Genomic DNA, 18,763 nt, shown 5'->3' on the forward strand with positions numbered 1-18,763 from the left:
AGGGTTAAAATTGTTACTAGTTGTGTTGCCTGATCTGTACGAAAACAGTGCTGGTCCCTGACAGTCCTCAGTAAACATGAGTTCCCTTCCATCCTCACCATTACCACCACCATTTGTTCCTGTGATAGGCTATCTGTAATGTTCTATCTCATTTCTGGAGTCTAGTCCTTTTCATTTGTTCATTTACCAAGTTTTTATTGCGTGCCTATCATAGATAAGGTACTTTCTAGAAAGTAGAGTTTTGGGCACTGGAGATATTGGTAAGTTCTTCCCTCACAATGCTTACAGTCCACTGGGAGAAAGTCAAACTGAAATGCCATGCAGTAGGTGATCAGGGTGTGGTGATGGAGAATCACAGTGAAGGTCTTCTTTGATGATGTAATTAAGGGAGACATCTCTGAGGAAGTAATTTTTAAACTGAGCTCTGAAGGTTAGGAAAGAGCAAACCATGCCAAGGATCTTGCATTAAAGGGTGGAAAGGAGCTTGGCTCATTCTTAAAATTGTAAGTGGCCATATACGCAAGTGAGAAGGACAGGCCCAAGATAAGATCAGAAGGTACATAGGAGATAGTTATATTGGAATTTGTTCTTTATGGTAAGACTTTTGTGTTTCATTTTAGTGCAGTTGGAGTGGTTGAAGATACAGCTTTACATATTTATTTTTCATACTGCATGACTACCTTGCTATCTTTTTCTCAGTATGGAGCCCAGGCTAACAGAATAACCACTATCTAGAACATCATTTTGGCAGAGAAGAGAAAAAGTGCTCTTAAAGCTTCCACTCAGAAGTGATACATATCACTTTTGCTCCCATTTTATTGTTCAAAGAAAGTCATGTGCCCCATTTAACTTCTAAACCCTACCATGTGCCAGAAAGAAAGGATGGAGTTGGAATATTTGTGAATAGAACTGATGGCCACCAAAGCAGTGAACTGAAAGCAGGGGAGTGAGATGTCTCCAGCTATCCCCGTAGCTGCTGTGTAGAGAACATGTGGGGCTGAGGGTTGCAGAATGGATGTCCACATGCAAGAAGATGGCAGAGTGCAGTAGGGTGTCAATAGTGGAGATAGATGTGAAAAAGTAGGCAGAGGTAGAGCTGGCAGAACCTGGTAACTGGTCCTGTCTCTGCCTCCTGAAGCTAAGTCAGGACAAGACATTCAGGCCTCACCAGCCTTTAATTTCTTCCTCTGCAAAAGGGGGACCATTCATTTGGGGGTAGATGTGTCTCATTAGACCATAAACACCTTGAATATAGAAACCATTATTCATCTCTGTGTGTCCAGTGTTAATGTAGTGGCCCATCAAGTTAAGGTCAATAGCTATTTCTTAAACAAATTAGGGTTAGACAAAAGACCATTAAAGTCCTTTATAGATTGTAAAATACCTATTAAAAGGTTCAGTCACATATAAATATCCTTCCATTTTCCTCAATATTATTGTCACTTTAAGGAAAAAGAAACAGGAAATTAAAGCCTATAGCTAGCATCTTTACCATCTGAAATTTTAGTGGTTTTAGAAAGTAATACATTAAGAGCAGGCCTGGAATGGTGGGGAAACTTTGGGGCCCATCTGATGTGGGTTTTGTTTCTAGCTGCGGTACTTAAATAGCTTTGTGACCTTGAGCTAATAATAAGTAAGGACTGGAAGCCTGTTTCTCCCTGTATGAGATGGCAATAATAGTGCCAACCTGTGGTTGTAAGGATTAGCAATTGTAGCTGTAAAATGTCAAGTACACAGTAGGTACTCAGTGGATGAGGCCTAGTATTATTTAAGAGATTTGTCTCACTTGAAGAAATTCACTGGTATACTCTGAAATAATCCTTTGGGACCAGATAATGGGCTGGCTTCAGGATGGAGAATAATTTACTTTTGTTGACTATCTGCATCCTTACAGTTACCTCAAAAATCACTTAAAATTAATAGCTTCTGTAACTAATTGAATGGATATAGAATTATTTGGTATGACTTTCAGAAGGTTTTCATTTGGCCAAAAATTATAGTTCCAGAAGTCCATGCCATGATTGCTTGTTGAACACAAAGAAGGTACTTGATGTTATTGACTAGAAAGGAAAGGTAACTGGCCAGATAGTACCTCCTAGTAAGTTACTCCATGGGGTTGAAGTTGTTTAGAGACAACACTGACAAGAATTAGGAATTTGTACTAAATGGCTCATGAGGGGGCCTGAAGGGTTTACATGCTATCAGAAACAACAGCCAACTCTGGCCAAATTTTAGAGTTTTTCTCAATAGAGTGTTACAAAATCTTCTGGAAAGGGCCAACATTAGATCTATCTGGAGACTGCTGCAAACAAACAGTTCTTTAGTTCTTGGTAAGAACAGAGAATATTGGGCCAGATTTCTGGCCTTTAAGAAATGTGGAGTCTGATTCCATTTGGCTGTAACTTTAATCTGGTATGACATTTTAGCCAGAGTTCTTGAAGAAATGTTTTTTCAAAAATATATCCAAAACTTACTGCAAAAAGTGATGTCCATTTAGCCTATTATACTAATAGTCATTTAAATACTTTGTAAATAGTCACAATACTGTTTTCAGCAGCATGTAGTAAGCACTTGACCTTTTAGTTGCTGTATCTGTAGCCATAAACTTTTATGTAGAATTGGGGAAAATGGATGATAGCCTTTTATTTGTCTAAATTGTAGGCAGAGAAGCTGTTAGTACTAGTTTTCTAACCAACTACCCAACAACACTTAAATTTTCCACTGCAAGTTATTGTGTAATTCGCCTTTTGGAACATGGCACCTTCTGTACTGTGCAGACCATTGTCTGTTCAAGAGTAGATGTTAGGACAGAAATAAATGGAAAAGGGTTTTGGGCACGAAGACACAGTAGTGTGGGAGAATGACTGACAGGCAGGCTGAAAGAGGCTTAGGATTGGAAAAATGATACCCAAAGGCAGGGTGTGATATCAGTTCACAAATATTTGAGAGATGGAAAGACCGAAAGAGGGGGAGGAACTTTTTTGCTTAGTTGTTAGAAGTAAAGGGAAAAATAGATAAATTTCAGATTGAAAATCATTGAACTTCCTGACAATAAAAATTGGTCATGACTGGAAACTCCAGTCAGAGATGTTCCTAAACCCCACTGCAAACACTGAGAGCCTTTCATTTCAAGAGATGGACGGACATTAATAGTGGCTGAAAGATCATCTGAGTGGGAGGAAGTGCTATCTCATTGACAGCCACTTGAGGATTTCTCTTTTTGCTTTATCAAAATATTTGTTTGTTTTTCACTTGTTTATACCCTGACTTGTTCAAAATTTACTTTGGAGCAATATTCAAAAGCCTTTACATTTTCATAATGTGAAAAAGGCTTGAGGTGTTTTTCTGGTTTTTTTGGGGGGAGGGGTGTTGGCTTGGTTTTGTCCTTTTTTGTAGTTGGCTTTTATTTGGCCTAAGGTATTATAATCTTCAAACCATAGAACCCTAGCTGCAGCATTGAAGACCATGCTCAATGGAGTTGGAATGTGAAGACAAGTTTGAACCCTGCCCCAAGCACTCACCAGCCAGGCCACCGAAGCAGGTTTTGAATCCTCCCTGAGCATGCTTCCTAAAATAAGGGGCAGGAATAGCACCAGGCTTAGAAGTCTGATGGTATTCACTTGGTTTCTGTGTTCTGGCTCTTTCTCAAGGCTGAAGTGGAGATATTGCTACCCTGGGCTCCCATCCGGAGGCTCTGGAGGAAAACCTGCTCCTGTGCTTATTTGGGATGTGGGCAGAACTCAGTTCCATGCTCCAAAGGACTGAAGTCCCGGTAGGCAGCCTGAGAATGTTGCAGCTTCTAGAGCTGCCTCATTCCCTGGCTCATGGTCCCTTCCTTAAAGCTAGTCAAGTATGTCTCACATTTCAAATTTCTCTGACCAACCATTCCTCTTCAGCTCTCCTACCTCCAGCCACAGACATGTCTCTGTTTTTAATAGCTCACATAATTAGACTAGGCAAATCTGGAAAATCCATGACAAACTCCCTATTTTCAGGTCCATAACCTTGGATTGGTAGAATGCTTGCTTAGCATGTCTGAGACCCTTGGTTTGATGCTTAGCACTAAGGAGGGGTCTCTGTAGTCTTAATTATAGCTCCTAAGTTCTTGGTGTCATGTAACATATTCACAGATTCTAGGATTAAGACGTGGACATCTTAGGGGGCATCTTGTGATCTACCTATCACAATGATGTTTTTTAGGGCTGGAAAGGAGACCTCACATTACATGAAATGAGGTTCTTGCCCTGGAAGGCTCATAATCCAGTGGAACAAAGTTGAAAAATATAATAATATGGCAAGAAAAGTTAAATAATGAAGAGTCTTCATAAGATGTTGTCAGAGTCCAGAGACTTTGTGTACCTGATGGCACAAAGTGGCTTTTCCATCATTCTCTGCTTGTTCCTTGGTGAGTCTTATCAAGATCCTTCAGATGGTATCCATACACCCCAAATGACACCATGTGATTTGATCAAGCCACTGTTGTAGCTCAGTATTAATAAGGAAAGGTCTTGGGCCATCAGCTCAAGGTGAGAGAGTAATCTTCTCTGATGATGAAATATAACAGCTCATTGCTCCTTTCTCCCTTTTCTTCATCAGACCCTCTTGAGAGCATTCCTGTTCTTCGGCCCCAGTTATCTCTACAGTGTCTGTCTTTCCTCCCTTCTGAGTGTTCTTTGTTTCTGTTTTGTTAGAAAGCCCTTGTCCCAGGTAGTGGCAAAGTTCTGTTTGATTCTTACCACTTAACATTACTGTTTTAATATCTACTGAATGCTAGTTAGGTGTGGATGATAGTTATGTAATAATTACAGTTGCCATTTATGGAATGCTTATCATGTACCAGGTGCTTTACAGAATCCCATACTTGCAACTCCCCATTTAATGTAGACATTCTGTGATGTGTAGGTACTATTTTTATTTTCATTTGAACCCAGGTCTACATTCAAGGCTTGCATGATACTTTGCGCCATTGTAATATCAAATAGGACCTGAAATTGGGGAGCAGAATGAAGGAGTTGAAGTAGCAGGTAGTTAGGAAACCCAAATTTCAAACTCAACTGTCTTTACAATTTATTTATTTATTTATTTTTGGACCAGGGATTGAACTCAGGGGCACTTAGCCATTGAGACACATCCCCAGCCCTTTCTGTGTGTGTGTGTGTGTGTGTGTGTGTGTGTATTAATTTTGAGACAGAATGGCAGTTATCAAGAATACAAGCAATAATAAGGATGTGGGGGAAAAGGTATACTCATACATTGCTGATAGGACTACAAATTGGTATAATCACGTTGGAAAGCAGTATGGTTATGCCTCAGAAAACTCGGAATGGAACCACCATTTGACTCAGCTATCCCACTCCTCGTTCTATACCCAAAGGACTTAAAATCAACACAATTGGGTGAGGCAGCCACATCAATGTTCTTAGCAGCACAATTCACAATAGCTAAACTGTGGAACAACCTAGATGTCCATCAGTAGATGAATGGATAAAGAAACTATGGTATCAAAGGACTGAAAAACAGCATACTACAGGGAAATAGCCACATCAATGTTTATTGCAGCACAATTCACAATAGCTAAACTGAGGAACCAACCTAGATGCCCTTCAGTAGATGAATGGATAAAGAAAATGTGGTATATATACACAATGGAATATTATTCAACAGTAAAAGAGAATAAAATCATGGCATTTGCAGGTAAACGGATGGAGTTGGAGAATATAATGCTAAATGAAGTTAGCCAATTCCAAAAAAACAAATGCCAAATGTTTTCTCTGATATAAGGAGGCTGATTCATAGTGGGGTAGGGAGGGGGAAGATTAGATGAACTCTAGATGGGGCAAAGGGGAGAGATGGGAAAAGAGGGAGCAAGGGGGTAAAAAAGATGGTGAAATGAGATGGACATCATTACCCTAAGCACATGTATGAAGACAATGGTGTGAATATACTTTATATACAACCAGAGATATGAAAACTTATGCTCTATATGTGTAGTGTGAATTGTAATGTGTTCTTCTGTTATATATAACAAATTAGAATAATTTTTTTAAAAAAAACTAGTATATATACACAATAAAATAGTACTCAGCATTGAAAGAGAATAAAATTATGGCATTTGCAGGTAAATGGATAGAGTTGGAGAATATCATACTAAGCAAAGTAAGCCAAACCCAAAAAACAAAAGGCCGAATGTTTTCTCTGATTAGTGGATGCTGATCCATAATGGGGGAGGGGCAGAATGGAGCAACTTTGGGTAAAAGGGAGGGTGGGGAGGGGAGGGGGCATGGGTCAGGAAAGATGGTGGAATGAGACAGACATCATTACCCTAGGTACATATATAATTGCATGAATGGTGCAATACACTACATAAAGTAAAACCAGAGAACTGAGATATTGTGCTCTATTTATGTACAACAAATTGAAATGCATTCTGCTGTCATGTATAACTAAGTAGAACCAAAACAAAAAAAAATTTTTTTTTGAGGCAGGGTCTTGCTACGTTGTTCAAGGCCTCATTAAGTTGCTGAGGCTGGCTTCGAATTTGTGATCTTCCTGCTTCAGACTTCCGATCTTCTGGGATCTTTACAACTCTTCTAAAAGCTAGAAGACTTGTTTCTGGAGCACCAGAATTGCCTCCATTTTCCCACCAGAGACCCTCAAAGGGTCTGTGCCTCAGACAAATGATTGTGTCCATAGCATCAGGCAGCCACAAAGCATGCATGGACATTGGTTTGGCAGTGCCTTTTTCAGTCAGTGGGTGATGGAGAACAGTGAGTAGTGTGCCAAGGGGCTGGCCCTGGCAATTACAAATGTAGAGCCTACTTTCCCCTGGGTTGGGATGACAGGATACTTAAGATTTAGGACAGTGCCTGTGGGCACTCAGTATATGCTGGCTCTCACTGTCCTAGATTTTAGTTCATGGATATTCAAGTTAATAGAATCCTGTTCTTTTAGCTGCACATGAATCTAGGCTCATTGTTCAGAAGACACCAGATGTATCTCTCTAATGGCCCCAGTTCAATCCTGTGAATCACACCAACTCCTAAGTTTGGACCCAGAGATGACTGGAACTTGAGGCCAAAGAAGGCAAAGTATTTCCTTTTCTCATTCTGCTAAGTTCTTGAGTTAGTGGTGTAATGGAAACAGACAGCTGTGGGTTCAAATCCAGGCTCCACACTTGCCTCTCATGTGTCTGTTTCCACCCGGAGAGGGCAGTGAAGAGGGGTAGATTAGGGCTCTTCCCCAGTCCTGCCAGTTAATGGTCTTTTTACTCAGCCACTCGCCCGTTTGGAAGTCATCTCCTTCCTTGTAGGATGCCGCAGACGGTGGTCTTCATAAGCTTGTGAAGAACGGAGTGATGCACTTAATGCACATGGTGTATAAACAGGATGCCCTAGTGGGCAGCGGCAGGAGTGAAATATCTGGAGCATCTTTACATGAGCCATTCATTTTTCAGGGCCTACGCAATTTAGGTGAATAAATGGTCCCACGATTGACTTATTTATCCAAGCGCCAAATGAAGCAGCTATGGGTGTCCTGTCTGTGGGCCAGAGTAGGTATGAGGGAGAGGCTTGTTCCGCAGCAGAGGTGCCAAGTACCACCTCAACCAGCCCCACTGCCCTCCACCACCGAAGTCCCTGGCTCCAACAGTGTTGCTTCAGCTGCTAGTAGTTAATGCTCCTTTACTTGGAACCGTTTTCGAGCTCCTGGGAGCAATGTGATGCCGCGAGGGCTCACTGTTCACCACCCGCCCGCCTTGTCTTCTTGCTGCGACCGGGATCTGCAGGCATCCTATTCCCAGCCCAACTTACCGTCTTTCAAGGTTCACCAGGTTGTGGCCCAGGATCATTGGAGGATGGGTGCGGAGGATGGGGTAGAGAGCTGGGAACTTTTCCGGGAAGGGGCCCAGCAGGATCTTGGCTGGCGGCCGCGTTAGCCACGGCCGGAGACCCCAGGGTAGGAGAGTGAATGGAAAGGTAGTCATGCCTGGAGTGGTCGCAAAATCCTCCGTCACGAGGAAGAAGCTGCGATCGGAGCCCCTGAGTGGAAGAAGCCCTCTCCCCCGCCCTACTTTCAGGTGTGAGGGCCTAAAGAGGGTCGAGTTCCAAGGTGGAAGGCTGGGAACTAGGAAGCGTTGCGGGCTAGACACCCCGCCTTCCCGGTCTGGGGGGGGCGTGGTGCGGCGGCCCGTGGGGCGGAGGGGACGGTGAGGCGGCTCTGCCTCCGCGGGAAGTAAGGCCCCGCCAAGCACAGCGCCGGAGGGTGCAGGCCCTCCCCTCCCGCGCCCGGGGGGACCCTACGCCTGTGTCCAGAGGAGGCCGGCGTCCAGCAGATGCACGCGGGGTGGGGGCGGGGGAGAGGCGGGGAGAAGAAAACTCACAACAAAACTTGCGTCGCGGCGCGCACGGCTCGTCTTGAATGGAAGGAGCCCGCGTCCGCGGAGCGCAGCGGAGACACGGGAGAGAGTGTTCAGTCGGCGGGGCGCGGCACCGCGCGGGGCGTAGCAGGTACCAGGCACCGGCGGCCGGGTGGGCCAGGGGCCGGGGGTCGAGACTGGGCAGCAGACTCAGACTTCCCCTCCTTCTCGGGACACCTCAACAGCTGCCTGGGGCGGAGCCGCCGCACTCGTCCCCCGGTCGGAGCCTGCAGGAGGGCATACCCGGAGATCTTCCCCTCGGGTGCGACTCCTGAGCGATCCCGACCTGGGCAGGGAGGGGCCTTTTCTCTGGTCGGGCTAGTCCTAGACCCCAGGCCCCTCCTGCTGCGCACATCTGGAAAGAATCTGTGAGCGGATGGGGCGGAGGGAGATAGTGGAAGGACCCAGGCGGGGACTGGGAATGTGGGGGCAGGTGGAACTGGAGAGGGATACGGACCCCTATATTTAATATCCCCGGCCCAGAATATCCCCGCGTCTTTTCATGGTATTCATCAGGTTCTCCTGGGCCCAGCCTCCAACCTCATTACTAGCCGAGAAACTGAGGCCCAGAAAGAGGCAGAAATATGCCCCTAGGGCAAGTCGACAGGTGAGGCGCACCCGCGCCCCTGCCTCGGGGTCCTGTGGGGCTTGGCTTTGCGCCCCTGTGCCGCACCAGCCCAGCGCCGCGCACTAGTGGAGCCTGGACTCAGTCTGTCTAGGCGGCTGATTCCCGGTAGGACAGCCGGACAGGACAGAGGTAGGGGCAGGAAGAAGGGAAGGCAAAGAGCGAGGTATGCACCTTAGAGCCAAAGCAGCGGAAGCCCCTGGTTGTGGTTCCCCGAGCCACAAGCATGGCCTGAGAGCGAGGCGTTGGAATACCTGACGCACCGTTAGGTGTAAGAGGAGGTGGTGGCGGCGGCAAGCTCCCGGCAGCGTCAGGGACTGGAGCTGGGAGGCAGCTGTAGCCTGAACTGCCGGAAAGAAGGAGGCACTGCATGCAGCAGGGGCGAGCTCCCGGCCCCCCGTGCTGCAGCACCGACCTCTGATGGTCAGCAGTCTGAAAATACATGGGGACCAGTATACCAGACCTGAGCATTGGCCCTTTGGCTTTGGGCCGGCTAGGGAAGATGAAGTTGCTCTCTGCCTTTGGAAGGCCAAAGCCAGGCAGGAGGGGCCCATCCAGATCCCCGGGCTCACACCATTCCAAGGTAGAAGAGCCCACCACTCAAAATAGTCTGTGGGCTGTCCTGGCAAGGATCTGTGGCTGGTCTGAGTGTTCCTGTCCACGCTGGGGTTCAGTCTACTCCTAGCCTAGAGTGCAAGTTAAGAAGTGTCAGATTCACATGACTGTTTTCATAACGATCTTGCATACTTTGTCCATTCTGTCTGAATCTTGGGAAGGGAGGAAGTTGCTAATGGTGGAGACTTTAGGCCTGGTGGAATCATGTATAAGACCGCTGATCACCATCTGCTTGGAACCCATGATAGCTTCCTATCACCATAACCTTTGCATAGTGGCTGATGCTCTTGGCAACCTGCCCCTAGCCCCAACTTCCATTCTCCTTAAACACACCTCCCTTTACCCCATCCCCACTCCTTGCCTTTGCTCATGCCCTTTCATCTGCCTAGAGTGCCTTCCCTTTAATTACTTGGAGAACTCCTACTCAACCTTCAAGAAAAATTTTAGCCCTGGCCTTGTTCTATCTATCTATTTATTTATTTATTTTTGTAGTTGTAGATGGACAGAATGCCTTTATTTTATTTTTTATTTTTTAATGTGGTACTGAGGATGGAATCCAGTGCCTTACGCATGCTAGGCAAGTGCTGTGCTACTGAGCTACAGCCACTGAGCTACAACCCCAGCCCCCTGGCTTTGTTTTTAACATACTAATCTGTAAACTGAGGAGTCAGACCAGATAATACTGCAAATCTTTTCCAGTTCTGCTCTTCACAAATTAATTCATTCAACAAACATATTCCTGAGTACCCACTCCATGTCTGGGGAGTCACAGGAGGCTCCACTGAGCTTCCAAGGACCAAGCTGGCAGGGTGCTGTGAGAGCACCCAGGGAGCACCCTAACCTAGAGGAGGGAGAAAAAGAGGCTGTCCAGAGTAGGGGAATTTGAGGAGGAGATTTCCGGGGATGGGCAGCAGTGGGGTCCCCTTTGTGTTTGAGTTCTGAACCTGCAAACTAGGAAGGTAGCATCAGTAAGATGTTGCTGTCTGGCTCAGCACAGAGCAGGTAGGTGATCACTGAGTATTTACTTCACTGACCTTGAATGGAGGAAAAAGGTGGTTCTGGGAGCCCAGGATCTGCCCCCTGGCCTTTCCCTCTTCTTTTTCTAGTTCTGCATTAACCCCCACCCCCACTTCTGGCCTTGAGGTTTGGTTGGCAGCACGTGCCAGTTACCTACTCAGTAATAGTGACCCTGTGTATGGAAGACCTACTTGGTGCCAGCATCAGGCAGGGCCCATCCTGTCATTTAATCCTGGGGAGTAGCTCCCTCTGTTTCCTCGGCTTGTAAATGGAGGCTCAAAGCAGTGAAGTGAGTCCTCCGGGCTCACACAGCAGTCAGGTTAGGACCTGTGTTCCCCTATGTCTAATGTTCTCCACCCAAGGAAGAGATTGCCATAGACTAAGCTGCTCTAAGGGTTTGAGTTGTCCCTCCCCAGGTAGACTTGAAGCTCCTGGAGACCCGGGGGTCTGCTTCTCCACTGCTCTTCCCATGTGGCCAGGCACTCAGAAGGAGCCTTGGGGCTTACCTTGCTCAACATTCTTATAAGAATAGATGGGAAAATTGAAACTCAGATGGGTCAGTGGTGTGCCCAAGGTCACACAGCAAATCAGGTAGCAGAGCTGGAGCTGCCCAGGCTTCCATGGTCCTGAGGGTGGCTTGGAAAGTGGAGGACAAGGAGGTGCCACTGCAGCCACCACTCTTCAAGACATGACTATTCTTCCTACCTTTCCATGGAATCCAGTCCCTCCTCTCCATCCCTGAAGCCCAGCACCTCCCTCTCTACCCAGGGTAGGCTTGATTTCTCTCCCCTGTGCCATTCACAGCCTCACAAGCCACCCCTAGCCTGCCTGCCACACCCCTGTCCCTCCACAGCCCATCTTCCAGAGATGAGGCTCATACTCCCTGGCCTTACCTGGCCTAGACTTGTGTCCACTGCCTCCACCCATATCACTCCCAGTCCCCACCTGTCACCAGACAGTCTAGTGAGCTTTGTAGGTCTAGTGCACAGCATGGACTCTCTTGCTCCAGGCCTTCACACACACTGACCCCACCCTTGCCTTATTTTCCATTGGCCTGATATTCATCCTTCAGAATGGCTAGACCAGGCTTCACTTCCGGGAAGCCACCTCTAGCAAGATTAGGCTTCCCCTGGTCCCCTATGTTCTCTTAAGCGTCCCTCCATCCTATCCCTGAAGATACTGGGATCATCAGACTCAGTTTACACATAACGCTCTGGGTCAGCACTATCTAATAGAATTACAAGCCACAAATGCAATGCAACATTTCCTAGAAGCCATGTTAAAGAAGTAAAACGAAACAGGCAAGTTTAATTTTGTTTAATATATTCAAAGTATTATCGTGTAATTGGTATAAAAATAAATGTGAAATTATATATATTTACTTTTTTTACTACATCTTTGAAATCCACATATACTACATTTTACACTTACAGCACAGCTCAATTTGGACTAGCCACATTTTAAGTGCCACATGTGGCAAGTGGCTACTAGAGGGGACAGTGTGAGCCTCTTAAGGGGAGGAGGCTGCACCCAGCTGGGCTTGTCCCAGGCAGAGCAGCACAAGACAGCACTGAAGACATAGGCTGGGAGCTCAGCTTGACCACTTAACAGCTATTATAATGGCCGACCCCCATGGACTTCAGCTCCCCTATCTGTGAAGTGATGGAAACATTTTCAGTATGGTTCAGAATGCTAATATAAATTAAATATTTGTACAGATGTAATTTACAGATTTTTTTTAGATACAAACAGAAGATAAGGGAGAAAGACCAGCCTATCCAGTCAATGTACAAGGTATGAGGCACCTGAGCTCCTTCCCCTAGATCCTTTGTCCCTGGTCTCCTGCCCTGAGTGAATTTAGGGCTCAGGTTTGGACCTGCACCCCTCTCCCAGGGACCTTGTCTGTGGTGGGGTCAGACAGCAGGGAGGGGAGGCTTGCCTCAGTCTAGTGCTGGCAGCTCCTGGGCTTAAGGCTGTGGAGCCAGCTGTAGGGTTCATAGTGTGCCAGGGGAGTGGCAGTCTGTGGACTGGCATTTGGTGAAGGCACTGGGGCAGCAGAGGTGTGGCAGGGTGAGCATGGGTCCAGGCAGGTGTCACTCACTGCTGCCAACTGAGCCCAGGAGCTGGGTATGTGCTGGGCTCCCTTGTTCTCTGTCTGACCGGGAGGCTGGGAGCCAAGTCTGCCTGGACAAGTGGACCTATGGGTGAAGAAGTCCCGGCTCTTCTCTCTCCTCACGTTTTTTCCTTCTAGGGCTTGTCATCCAAGGGATCCCTTTACACTGCCATCCCAATATGGGTAGGAAGTGGTTATTAGTACTGGGGTCCATTGTTTCCTCCAAAAGAAGGGCAGGACCTTATCTACCTCACCTGTGTCCCCAGCACCCAGTGCCAGGCTGGGTGCAGACAAGTCTCACCTTGGAGAATTGGCTGAGCCAATGAGGATTGCAAAGCTGTATCTGAAATCCATAGCGGCCAGCTGCAGGGCTGGATTTCGTAGATGGCCAGCATGTTGGCAACATCTTCTGAGAGCAGGTGGGCTTGTCTGACCAAAAAGCCCAGGTGAGGTCTAGACAAGGGGAGGGAAGAGCAGGGGATTCTGGAGTGGGCAGTGGTGTGGCTGGGAGCGAATCACACCATGGAGCATATGAGTAGTGGCAGGAAGAACTGACATTGATTGAGCATTTACTGTGTGCAGTGTGTTGCTCTCGCTGACCCTCTCAGTCTCCCATGATGGCAGTTCTGATATCATTCCAAAGACAGACGAGAAGCTAAGGTTTAGACTGTTTCAAAACTTTCCTGAAGCTGGATGTGGTGGCACACGCCTGTAATCCCAGTGGCTTGGGAGGCTGAGACGGGAGAATTGCGAATTCAAAGCCAGCCTTAGCAAAGGTGAGGTGCTAAGCAACTCAGTGAGACTCTGTCTCTAAATAAAATACAAAAATAGGGCTGGGGATGTGGCTCAGAGGTCAAGTGTCCCTGAATTTAATCCTTGGTACCAAAAAAAAAAAAAAAAAAGTTGCCTGAAGTCACACAACAGTTACGGACCAGAGCTGAGATGACAGCCCTGGTTGTGTGCCTGCAAAGCCCACTTGGCCATCTGTGTGATTGTATCCCCATTTCCCAAACTCTCCCAGGCCCAATTTCTGGTCAGAACCTTATAACCCTGATGTTGCCATGGGAGCGTTTTACTGGGCCATGTGTTTGTGGCTGCGTTGCTCCAGACTGGGGTGGGAGCATAAAGGGGTCCTGAGGAAGATGAGGCCGAGGAGGTATGAGGAAAGAGGGGCAGCCAGGCCTCCTTGACTCACCCACTGGTCCATGTGACCTAAGCAGACTTGGGACCCAGCCCTTGGCTTGGATGTGCTGAGGTCTAGACACTTGTTCCTGCACCCCCTGCACATTTATTGGGGCAAGTCGCTGCCACTCAGTACATAGCAATGGCAGCTCTTCATCACCTGACAAGTGCAGGGCTCTGTGTCTATTATTTTACTAACTCCTCATAGAAGCCTGTGTTTAGACATATCATCTGCACGGTACAGATAAGGAAGTGGTGGCTCAGTGAGGTCCAAGCCCCTAAATGGTGCAGATGGGACTCAAACTGGGGTCTGTGTTCCCTGACTATCACCTGACACAGCTTACCACATCCCAGGGGCATTGACATTTCTGAGTTCCTGTCCCAGTGACTCAGAAACCCAGATCTAACTCAAGCCCAGGTCTCGACACTGCTGGGACAGTGGCACTCCAGCTTCTTCCTTAGTCTGCACCCTCTCCTTGCTGCAACAGGGGACCATGCTGGGGAGGGACCCCCTGAGTATGGCAACGACTATGTGAGCCCATTAGGCTCTGGTGAGGGCAGCCGAGTGTGTGAACACCAGGAATGGGATGGGGTCACAGGGCAGCAGCAGCAGCTCCCCTCACTGAGGCCTCCTCTGTGCTAGGCTTTATGCTTGGCCTACAACAGACACTGGGAATTGCTCACAGCCCCATGAGTGATGACACAACCCAAGTCAACCAAGCCCTGGACCATCTTGGAATCTCCCCCTCATCATAGCATTTAGAGCTGGTTCTTGGAAAAGAAGTTACTGATTGGACAAGAGAGGGGAAGGGCATTCTGGGTAGAAGGAACAGCAATGTACAAAGGTTGGAGGGAGGATCCACCTCAGAGTTCTGTGTAACTGGGATGGTTGTGGGAGAGGCAGGGTCAAGTCCCAAAGATCCTGAATGGCTAGCTGAACCTCTGGGATGCAACTGCTGATGCTGGACCACCATGACTTGCGGCTGCTGGAGGAGGGACAGTGGCTCCCTACACTACTGGTGCCAGGGCAGCAAGGGCTTAGCAAAGTTCAGATCCTACTTCATCTTCTTTTCTGTGAGATGGGGAGACCCAACCTGCTGAGTTGTAGAAGCTTTTGCAGAACTGCCTGAGGACAGGGTCTCATCTCATCTCATCTCTTCACCTCACCCCACCCCTCCAGAGGGCAGCCCTGATGGAGGTTGGGTGGGGAGGGAGAAGGGTGGCAGGACAGCAGGGTACCGAGGACGGGAACCAGAGTGGGTCTTGCCTTGTGCCACAGCAGGCCCTGTCATGTCTTTTGAGGGCCCAAGCCTTGTGCCCAGTGCATCTAACAGGCCAAGTCAGCCCTGACACCAAGGAAAGCCTGACTCAGCACCTCCCCCAGGTACCATGGCCCAGAGCAGGGCACTGCTGCTCCTGCTGCTGTTGCCACCACAGCTACACCTGGGACCTGTGCTCGCAGTGAGGGCCCCGATGTTTGGCCGAAGCAGCACCCACAGTCTGAGCCCTGAGGAGAATGAATTTGTGGAGGAGGAGCCTGTGCTGGTCCTAAGCCCCGAGGAGCCAGGGCCTGGCCCAGCTACTGTCGACTGTCCTCGAGACTGTGCCTGCTCCCAGGAGGGTGTTGTGGATTGTGGTGGCATCGACCTGCGTGAGTTCCCCGGGGACCTGCCTGAGCACACCAACCATCTGTCCCTGCAGGTGAGGCTGATGTGCCAGTGATCATGAGGGATGCTGCCTATCTCTAGATTCAGGGTACAAGGCAGATTAGATTTGTAGAGTCCTGGCAGCTGTGGGTCCTGGGCCAGGGTAGCCAGTAATAAGAAGGGACAAGTAGAGGACAACTCTTACATAGGTTCGCTTATTCATTCGCATATAGACTATCTCTTGGGTTCCTGCTCTACACCTCCGGTCAGGCGTGGGATGGTGGGCACAGAGGACTTGGACATGCCCTGCCCTTTAGGAGCTCACAGTCCATGGGCAAGGTAGAGACCGAAACAGAGAAACTGCACAAAAAGGACTCCCACTGTGGTGCACAGAGCAAGCTCCTAATCCAGCCCCAGTTCAACCTAGGAAGGCTAGGGAAGGTGGTAAATGACCCAGGTTTTATAATGTTCCAAGAGGAAAGGGGTCCATGGGGCTTAGAAAGAGAAGCATAGTGGTTTCTGCTTGGGGAACAGCTATGGATGCCTGTCACCAAGTAGAAATACCCAGGGGGTGGGTCCAGAGGGCAGATAGCCCACTAAGCATGAACAACTGTCTGTAGATGTCTACATGTGGGTTCCTTCCCGTCACCCCTGTACTTGGGATTGGAGTCTCAGTGCATGCTAGGCACGTGCTCTACCACTGAGCTACATCCCTACCCATACCTGTGGGTCCTTTGAAAGGCTCACACATCTCTGTGGTCACTGCTGTGCCCCCAGTGCCCATATGAGCCAGCACCCAGGTTCTGTTTGCCAAGACAGATGCCCAAGAGAGGAACTGGCTCCCAGGGACTAAGGATAGGTACAGGAGTCCCATGCAGCACCCCTCCAGACTGATGCTGCTTCCTCACTGCCCCCTTCCACTTCTAGAACAATCAGCTGGAGAAGATCTATCCTGAGGAGCTTTCTCGGCTCCAGCGGCTGGAGACTCTGAACCTCCAGAACAATCGCCTGACTTCCAGAGGTGAGGGGTCACCAGAGCCATGGGACACCAGGTGGGGACTCAGGGGCCTGAGCATTGCTGAGTATCCATGGGGAAAGCTTGGCCCTGCAGATCCTGGGGTGTGGAGGAGTCAGGCTGGGCTGGGTTGGTAGTGGGGCTGCGTGAGGATGGGCTCTTCATGTTCCAGGGGCTCCGTGATGTTGCCTGAAAGCCAGCCTTAGGTCTTTCTGACATGAGTTGGGGTGGGGCTTTGGAGCAGCCAAACTTCCCAGGACCTTATCATAGACTCTTCCATTCACAGGGGCCTTTAGAATCTAAGTCAAAAACAAAACAAAGAGCTATAACTCAAGCTTTATTTTTTTTCTGATGACAAAAATGGTATGTGATTAGGATAGAAAACTTAGAAAATAAAAGTGGAAAGAAAAATCACGTACAGTTCTGCCACTTTGAATTAATCACTATCAACATTTTGGTATATTTCTTTCCAATTTTAAAACAGCCTTATTGAGGTGTGATTTATATTCCATAAGATGAACCCAACTTAACGGTACAATTTGACGAGTTCTAGTAAGTTTATGCAGATGTCCAACCATCTCACAATCCAGTCATTTTTTTCCCTAGTGTTTTTCAATTCATCGCTGAATTCCTACTTCAGATGTGATAATCGGCCTCTCTGAGCAGTTCGCCTGGCGGTGTTCCCCATGTTGCTGCAGCTCTTGCTGGCCGGCCTTTTACACCAGCAGGGTATCCGTGGAGGGACACGCCACGGTTTATGTAACTGTTCCCTCTCATTAAAAACTTGGGCAAGTCCCAGCATCTGGGGGTCCTGGAGCTTGGAACTGAGTGTCGGAGTCTGGCCTTAGGGCTGGAGAGGGGCCAGCCTGGCTGGGCTCCCAGCAACACAACATCTGTCAGAGGGGCAGGGGCAAGCCAGGTGGCTGGAAGACCCAGAAGTGGTAGCCCTGCCCTACACGGAGCTGTCCCAGCTTGTCCCCCCACCTGTGGAGGGGTCTGGGTGTTAAGAGAGGCTCTGACACCTGTGGCCATCCCAAGGGGAGCATTCCTTCCTGGCTGAAAGGGTCAAGCTACTTCATCCTTCAGTCCCTCAGCAGGCACTTAACTGCTTGCTCCTATGCTTGGGCCAGAGAGCAAGGAGAAAGAAAATGGGGCTGGGCAGGCCTGTTGGGACTGACCGGGAAGGGATCTGAGTGGCCTATCTCCCTGTTCAGGCAAGTGGTGGGTAGGGCCAGGGTCGGGTGGCTCGCGTGCTTCCCTGCAGCGTCTCCTTCATCCAGGGCTCTGACCTGTCCTTTGAAGGGCTCCCGGAGGAGGCATTTGAGCATCTGACCAACCTCAACTACCTGTACCTGGCCAACAACAAGGTGAGGGCCTCGGAGGGTGGGGTGTACTGCCCTGCCCTCCCGATGCTGTCTTCTGCTAAGTTCCATGAACTTCTACCAGGCCATTTCCTGGCTGGCTGCTGGGTCTAGCTTGCTGTTCACACATGACCCTGGAGGAGGCGAGGGAGACAGACCCCACCTAAGACATCAGAGTGTCAGATAATGAAGATAAGCCCAAGCCTCCAGGAGTATAGAAGAAAGAGACCCACTGCAGGGTGCCTGGAGGGCTTCGTTGTGGAGATGAAATGAGGCAATAAAGGGTAGTCAGATTCCAGTTACAGGCCCTGAGGAGGACACTGCAGAAGAAGGGTCAATAGCTGGTGTGGAAGTGTGTACCTGTGGTACCAGCACTCAGGAAGCCGGACACGGGTATCACTTGAGTCCAGGAGTTTGAGACTAGCCTGGGCAACATAGTGAGACCCCCATTTCAAAACAGAAGAAACAAAGGGCCAGCATGAGCCAATCTCAAAATACACAGGGCCTATCCTAGCCTCTTCTCCCTGAACACTCTGGAGGCACTCTTGTCTCCTCTAAGGCTCTAACTTCCATCTGCAATCTGGCCATGTCTGATGGCAATCTCCAGCCCTTTCCACTCCTGTGGTCTGCCTGCCTCCTCGACATCTCCCCTAGGTGTCTAATGGAAGTGGAACTATTGCTTCTTGCCCCCAGCCCCAAAATTAATCCTCTATCTTCCCATCTGGGTGAAGGACATCTCTAACCACCACAGCAGCACTGGTGTGACCACAGATCAG

The 18,763-nt window shown here is 48.6% G+C and overlaps 1 protein-coding gene across 4 annotated transcripts in view; it reads left to right on the top strand.

Annotated features, from left to right (window-relative positions):
- Window positions 1-7,804: 7,804 nt before the first annotated feature.
- The window catches only part of Podn (podocan), a 34,820-nt gene continuing 23,861 nt past the window's right edge, over window positions 7,805-18,763 (top strand). For 2 of the 4 annotated variants that reach the window (XM_046450992.2, XM_046450991.2), the window contains exons 1-4: window positions 8,335-8,504; window positions 15,350-15,666; window positions 16,539-16,632; window positions 17,929-17,993. In XM_046450992.2, coding sequence (XP_046306948.2) covers window positions 15,355-15,666; window positions 16,539-16,632; window positions 17,929-17,993 — 471 coding nt within the window. In that variant the 5' untranslated portion in view covers window positions 8,335-8,504; window positions 15,350-15,354. Of the gene's footprint in view, window positions 7,829-8,334; window positions 8,505-15,349; window positions 15,667-16,538; window positions 16,633-17,928; window positions 17,994-18,763 lie in introns of those variants that run through there. The other 2 variants (XM_046450993.2, XM_046450990.2) reach the window with 2 other exon arrangements.

Source organism: Marmota monax, unplaced genomic scaffold (assembly GCF_021218885.2).
Source record: "Marmota monax isolate L192 unplaced genomic scaffold, Marmota_monax_Labrador192_F-V1.1 WCK01_AAM20220418_F8-fsc00023, whole genome shotgun sequence".
In the NCBI taxonomy this organism is placed as follows: domain Eukaryota; kingdom Metazoa; phylum Chordata; class Mammalia; order Rodentia; family Sciuridae; genus Marmota; species Marmota monax.